The 6869-nt window shown below is 41.1% G+C and overlaps 1 protein-coding gene across 3 annotated transcripts; it reads left to right on the top strand.

Annotated features, from left to right (window-relative positions):
• The first annotated feature begins 332 nt into the window (after nucleotides 1-332).
• Nucleotides 333-5989, top strand: LOC149830216 (sulfite exporter TauE/SafE family protein 3-like). Of its 3 annotated transcripts, none has more exons than XM_090015745.1 (13): nucleotides 333-702; nucleotides 793-1081; nucleotides 1517-1676; nucleotides 2924-3124; nucleotides 3226-3290; nucleotides 3392-3416; nucleotides 3623-3696; nucleotides 3776-3862; nucleotides 4004-4054; nucleotides 4147-4368; nucleotides 4733-4826; nucleotides 4913-5053; nucleotides 5565-5989. In XM_090015745.1, exons 2-13 carry the CDS (start codon nucleotides 866-868, stop codon nucleotides 5642-5644), a joined length of 1416 nt encoding a protein of 471 aa, XP_089871871.1. In that variant the 5' UTR covers nucleotides 333-702; nucleotides 793-865; the 3' UTR covers nucleotides 5645-5989. The 3 variants fall into 3 exon arrangements, with proteins under 3 accessions (XP_089871871.1, XP_089871872.1, XP_089871873.1); XM_090015746.1 differs by having other exon boundaries at nucleotides 586-702; nucleotides 797-1081; XM_090015747.1 differs by having other exon boundaries at nucleotides 592-690.
• The last annotated feature ends 880 nt before the right edge of the window (nucleotides 5990-6869 follow it).

Genomic DNA, 6869 nt, shown 5'->3' with positions numbered 1-6869 from the left:
ATAAACAAGCTAACCCGAGCTCAGCTAGTTTAACTCGGGCTCGTTGTGAGCTCGAATTCTGCTTTGCTGACCACAAGAAAGATCTAAGCTTGAACACTTGAAGCTGGGCTCTTTGAGCTAGTTTACCAGCCCTAGTTACGCCAAATAAGGTCTCTGGTTAACAGATTGACAGCTAAAGTGAATATGGTGAATATTTTTTGTGCAATTCTTGTAATATCAAACAAAAGGTTGTCTCTGAATGAAATTTCACGTTTTTTTCATTTTTTCAATTGAACCCTTTTTCTCTTTTCTCGGAACCGGGAATGCTATAAATGCTGAATCCCCGGGAGAAAAGGGAAGCCCGGAAAACACAGATTGTCCAAGCCCGGAAAAATCTCGGTTTTTTACCCATCGAGATTTTTCCGGCTGAGGGTTTTGCAGAAGCTCCTTTCAGCGTAGTGACTGGTGGCCGGAAGATTGTGAGAAGAAGAAGAAGGTGGTTCGTCTCAGAGAGACTAAAAGGATGGAAACATTTGGCTTCTGAACGATTTGCGGACGGACTTTTCACATGCTCCGTCAGTAAACGTTGGGAGCATTTGTGGGAACGCCGGCGAAGCGCATGATCTTGTTCTGTTTTTCCTTCTGAGATCATCCGAGGGTTAGCCTCCTCGTCAGGGGTTTTACTTCGAAATAGCTGGGAGTTAAATTCAGGTCGGTTGTTAGGTAAGTAACTGTACGTGTTTCTTTCTTGTTTTTCTTTTATAATCTTAACTCCGGTGCAAATACTTAACAAAGGCTTAGTTTTGTTATTAGAAAGAGTTGCGATTTTCAAACTATTGGGAGGAGAAAACGGAAACCCTCGATAGAGGTAGATTAGAGGGGCCAGATGGCTCAAACGGGTGCAGCATGGAGGAACTTGATGTCGAGTGCAGTGATGGCGCTGGCCTGCGTCTTGGCATCCGTCATCGTTTCTGCAGAAAGGAACCTAATGCTGCACGACTCGAAGACTGGGGTGAGTTCAGAGAGGGAGAACGATGCTCTGAGGAAACTCTTAAAGTTCTTGTGGCAGCCCAACGTGACTGCTTACCACCATGTTTGGCCCGTGAGTATTATTAATTGCTCTTCTTCCTTTCTGCTTATCCCTAACGATCTTTTTCTTTTCTTAGATATCGTTCTCAGCATCCCACCATCTGATTCATCAATTTTCTTTCCTGATTAATTTCAACAAGTATTTGGTCTTTGATTCGAGGCCCTTTCATAGATAATTATGGTGAATTTTATGCCTTGCAAGTTGTCTGAGAGATGTGAATTTCGAGCCATCTTCATCGTACATGTATTTCACTGTTTTTTAATCAATCTATTGGCTCAGATTTACTCCATTCTGTGCTGTGTAACCAGGAGTGGTACTTCCATATCACTTTCTGTTTTATCGTTTTACATCATCTTTCGTCGTTTTTATTAGTTTTCCTTCTTTTTTTTCTTCCTTCCTTTCTTCATGGTGACAAATCACTGAATGTTGCTTTCTGCTTCTGGTCAGGACATGAGATTTGGGTGGAAGATCGTATTGGGCAGCATAATTGGGTTTCTTGGGTCAGCATTTGGGAGTGTGGGAGGGGTTGGAGGTGGAGGGATATTCGTTCCCATGCTCACTCTCATCATCGGATTTGACCCCAAGTCTTCTACCGCCCTCTCCAAATGTAAGCACTACACCCCACCCCGACTTACTCCCCTTCGGCGTAAAAGTAAAACCAACCTTTTTCCCCGTTGCTACATTCAGATTCTTGGAGATAACTGCACTCATCATGCTTGTGAATTTGGGGTTGTCATTACTCTCGTACGCGCTGAATAATTTAGCAGTACAAGCGTGTCAGGTCCAGACCTGGGTCTGAAAACTGTCCGAACCATTCTCAGATGATCTGGATCGTATTTGGATCCGGAACTCATTGTGTGACCGGAATGGAAATTTCAGACCCAGAAATGGCTCCTCCACAGAAAGGATAGTGTGTCAGGTGAAGCCTGAACCCAACGCATATCCGACCCGTTTGCAAACACAAACTCTGTTACCACAAATCTTCTTTTTTAGACAGCACTGTAAGACATTGCAAATGTGAAACGTTATCCTTAGAGTTAAGGCGTCCCTCCCAAGTCGCCATCAAAATTACTGAAAATGTGGTCATTCTTTCACGTGAAACTAGTGGAAGATAGGAGTTAATGACAAAGGACAAGCAAAGGCTCTCTCTGGATGGCAAAAGCCAAGGATCCAAGCAGAATCAGTGTCCTGGAAAGTGTTCGGCCCAACACTAGGGTGACTCCCCCATCCCTATTAAAGAGGGGGCCCACGAATGCTGGACCACGCCTCAAGCAGAGGCTCTCTGTGGGTGGAGGGACGTCCACAGAGTTTTATGCTGCTAGGAAGGTGACCCTGGGTATCGCAGGCCAAGACCTGCGCAGTTAGGCCTCCAATCTTCGGTGCAGTTTCTCAATGAAATAAACCAAAAGAGAAAAAAAAATACTTTTCGATAGCCACTACATGGCGCTACGTGAGTAAGGCCCGAACACTGTGCGTTTGCTTTTCCGCAGAAAAGGAATGGGACCACCCCCTCACGGGAACTGAATCCATGGAAAGGGGTTCAGCGTGTAAAATGGGGGCTACTTTCCATGTTTGTGTTGTATTGTGGGGCTCGCCAAAATGGCACGGGTGCATATTCATTTCCACGGAAAACCCCCTTTTCCGTGGCATGCAAACGGGCCCCGAGTCTGCTCTCAGTTTCCTAGGCACGTTGTTCTAATTATGCTGCCCAGAACACTGGATCTGCTGCTACTTTTCTGCGATTAGATGCATCTTTCTTGAAGATCATCAAATGAATGAAGGGGTCTCCCACTAGAAAGAGAGTCCAGTAGGACCCAGAAAATATTTCAAGATTATGGGGTTTTTCTCCAACAGGTATGATCGTGGGTTCAGCTGGATCGACTGTTTATTACAACCTACGGCTCCGGCATCCGACGCTACCATTGCCCATCATTGATTACGACTTGGCTCTACTCTTCCAACCCATGCTCATGCTGGGAATCAGCATCGGTGTTGCTTTCAATGTCGTTTTTGCCGATTGGATGATTACTGTATTGCTCATCATCATCTTCATGAGTAATTCTTTGTGCCCCCATATACACGTTGTCATGCTTTTATTCAAGTTAAGTATACGGTTGCAGTGAATATTAATGCACGATGGTTTTCGTTTGAATCAGTTACGTCGACCAAAGCTTTCCTCAAAGGCGTTGAAACATGGAAGAAAGAAACCAAAGTGAAAAAGGTATGTCCTTCATTAGTTACTGAGAAAAACTTACTAATTTTTACTTCAGCGGGGTTCATGTCATGACATGGACTGAGTCGACTGCTATTGTTTGATTTCAGGCTGTCAAAGCTGCTAAAGAAAGTGGTAAGTTGGTCAGCTTCTTCTGTGATTGCAATAAAATTCCAAAAGCCGGTGTTCGTTTCCATGACCCCTGGAACAGGTCGAAAACTCAGTCTTAGTACCTTGCTTGATGAGGATATATCACCTCAATCAGGCATCATCACAGATTCACTCGGCATGCTTTCTATCAGTTGATATTCTTCATCTCATCTCCTTTTGTGTGTTTTCAGAAAGTAAGGAAGTGGAATCTGGTAGCCAAACAAATGGCAAGAAAACAGAGACCAAAGAATCTGGAGATTCAAGTGTGGGTTTTCATTATAGCTTTATCTCTTCCAATTTCCAAATATTGGTAGTTCTCATTGCTGAGACCTTTGGCTTTCCAGGTTTCTATCCTAGAGAATGTCAGATGGAAGGAACTCTCCATTCTCACCTTTATATGGGTTGCATTTCTTGCCTTACAGGTTTCAAAGGTTTGTTATCAAGTTAGATTGTCTTTCCCCCCAGTGTCACCATTGAAATTTACGCTTATGTGCTTGTGTAAATTCCATGTTTCCTCAACTGGATCTCTATCTCCAGCCACACTAATTCTTTTGATTACATTCCATGTGCAGAATTACACAAGAACATGCTCGGCATTGTTTTGGGTTTTAAACCTACTTCAGGTTAGCTACCTAGCATATTAGTGCTATACAAGTATTTTAGTCCTTTGAATGGTAGGTGGGTAATGAATAATGGTGCATAGTAATGTCCTCAGGTCCCTGTTGCTGTTGGGGTATCGCTATTTGAAGTTGTCAGCTTATACAAAGGAAGGAGAACCATAGCATCCATGGGCGAAGAAGAGAGAATCTGGAAAATCCATAAGCTGGTTCTTTACTGTTTTATCGGCATGGTAGCTGGTGTGTTAGGTGGACTGCTTGGTCTAGGAGGAGGCTTCATATTGGGTCCTCTGTTTCTAGAGATGGGTATACCCCCTCAGGTATCTCACAACATTTTTTGCCTTTCATATAGTGATGCTCTTGTTTTCAAACATTTGTTCCCAAGTTAACATCTTCCTCTAGGCAAAATTTACCCAAGTGTCACATGCTACCGTCATCCAGCATGCATGTGTTCCAAGTCTTTATGGTTCTATGAAAAAAATAAACCGCACCCTCTTAAAGAGTTTCTGCTATTTTTACCATGAGTTTCTCTCTGTGTTGTGTGCATGTGTGTGTGGGTCTGTTCATGGGTTTCTTTGTTTTTATTATAGATGAAAATGTAGTGTTTTCATTTCCCTTCAATTCCCAGATCATCTCCCTTCTGCTAAGGCTCCTACTAACCAAGGTACTTACTTTTTGTCACAGGTTGCAAGCGCTACAGCAACCTTTGCCATGGCTTTTTCCTCATCCATGTCTGTTGTAGAGTACTATCTTCTAAAACGGTTCCCTGTCCCATACGGTATGAATGATGAGAATCGCTTTCATTAATCTTGGAGCAGTGAAAGTTGCTTTGACTGAAGAATTCTTTTCTTTGTTGTATGCCAGCACTCTATTTGATTGCTGTCTCCATAATAGCTGCATTAGTGGGACAGCATTTTGCCAGAAAAGTGATAAATATGTTGGGGAGAGCGTCTATCATCATCTTCGTTTTGGCGTCCACAATTTTTATTAGTGCAATCTCACTGGGTAAGTTTTTAAGGCCCTCCTATATGGGTTGGCTGTACACAACCATTGATTTTGTTTTGTTTTTGTTTTTTTTTTCTTAGACGCATGCATGTTCAGACATGACCAAACTTCTCCACTCTCTGTTTTTTAATATTTTTTTCCATGGTAACAAAGGCTTCCTGGTTTTACTATTACTAGGAATTATATAACTGGAGGATTTCTTCTAAAATTCAAGCAATTAAGTTGGACAACTGTGTGGCCATAAAACACATTCATTCCCTACTCTGAGTGGTTGAAATAGTTGGCCAAGTTGTTTGATTCTTTGAGAATCAACTATGCACATTTGAGACGTACAGAGTGATATGAATGTGTTGATTGCTTTAATTTTGTGTATGTAGTATTTGTTGTGTCTGCTCTCATAGGACGCACTTAACCATACCCATTCACCTGTATTCACACTCAGAAATGATCATGTGCATGCAGTATAACTGTTTATTTAGCTGCCTTTTTGAGATGGAATTTATTTGTACAGGTGGTGTCGGACTATCGAACATGATCCATAGGATTGAAAAGCATAAGTACATGGGATTTGAGAACTTGTGCTCATACTAGTAAAGAGAAGAATGAAGGGGAAAAGGAAAAATTGCCTTCATAATCTTCACCACATTGACAGCTCTTCTCCAAATCTAATGTTTTGAGATCCATTTATGTTGAATATTAGTTTCAAAAGTTTTGTATAGATACGACACTTCTCATGTATAGTCGTGTCTTTATGGGGATATATTAGTTTAAGTTGCAACTTTCAAAAATTGTATCTTGTATAAGAGATGTGCGCTTTTGAAGGGGGTGTATCCATTACCAATGGGGGGTGTTCATTGGTGCACACATCATTTCATTGTTTGTTGTAAGTGATACTTGGTATCTTGGCAATAACACAATTAGGATTTTTTGAGCAAATTTAAAATAGTCCGACATGTTCGTGTTATGCAAACCACTGACACACACAAAAAATATACAAAATAAGAGAAGAAGAAAGCAAAGAGAAATCATGAGATTTATGTGGTTCAGCACTCAAGACTACATCCATGGCCGAAAGAGGAGCAAACTCCACTAGCAAATATCACTACAAGGAACAAAGTCAATAGTGGAAACTCTTTAATGGCGACAAAAAAGTCGCGCTATTGGCTAGCATTAACAGAGACTTTAGATATTCCCATGAATGCCTTGGCCCCACACAAATGTCGCCGTTAAAGACATGTCTATAATGGTGCGTTTATATATCGCCGTTATAGGTATGTTTATAATGGCGACATTATATGGCCATTAAATATGTCGATGTTATAAACATACCTATAACAACGACTTTAGATATCACCGTTATAGGTAAGTTTATAATGAGACATTATATGGCCGTTAATTATTGCAGTTAAAAAACTTGTACGATAATATTTAACGGCCATATAATATCGCCACTATTGATATATAAAGAAGAGATATAAATCTCGTCATTATAGCCTCATCTATAACGGGGACATTATATGGTTGTTAATTATTGTTGTTAAAAAACTTTTACGACAATATTTAATGGGCATATAATACCGCCGCTATTGATATATAATGGTAAGATAAAAAAAGCTCGTCGTTATAGCCTTTCTCTATAAAGACGACATGTCTGTCACTTTTATAGCCTTTTTCTTTCTCTATAACGCTTACATTTTTATCGCCGTTATAGCCTAATATTTTAAAAATCCCCAACAAACCCTTTTTCTTTTTTGCTCTTCTTTTCTCTTTGTCTCTCTCTCTCTGATCTCTCTACACTCTCGCCGGACCACCGTCG

The sequence above is a fragment of the Nuphar pumila genome, chromosome 8 (genome assembly GCF_984573655.1).
Source record: "Nuphar pumila chromosome 8, dmNupPumi1.hap1.1, whole genome shotgun sequence".
NCBI classification, from domain to species: Eukaryota; Viridiplantae; Streptophyta; class Magnoliopsida; order Nymphaeales; family Nymphaeaceae; genus Nuphar; species Nuphar pumila.
This window is presented reverse-complemented; position numbering and strand designations above follow the sequence as displayed.

Coding starts and splice junctions, on each gene's coding strand:
- LOC149830216 (XM_090015745.1), top strand. CDS start 866: ATGGCTCAAACGGGTGCAGCATGGAGGAACTTGATGTCGAGTGCAGTG. Junction 1,082..1,516: donor CTTACCACCATGTTTGGCCC/GTGAGTATTATT, acceptor GCTTCTGGTCAG/GACATGAGATTTGGGTGGAA. Junction 4,055..4,146: donor GGGTTTTAAACCTACTTCAG/GTTAGCTACCTA, acceptor TAATGTCCTCAG/GTCCCTGTTGCTGTTGGGGT.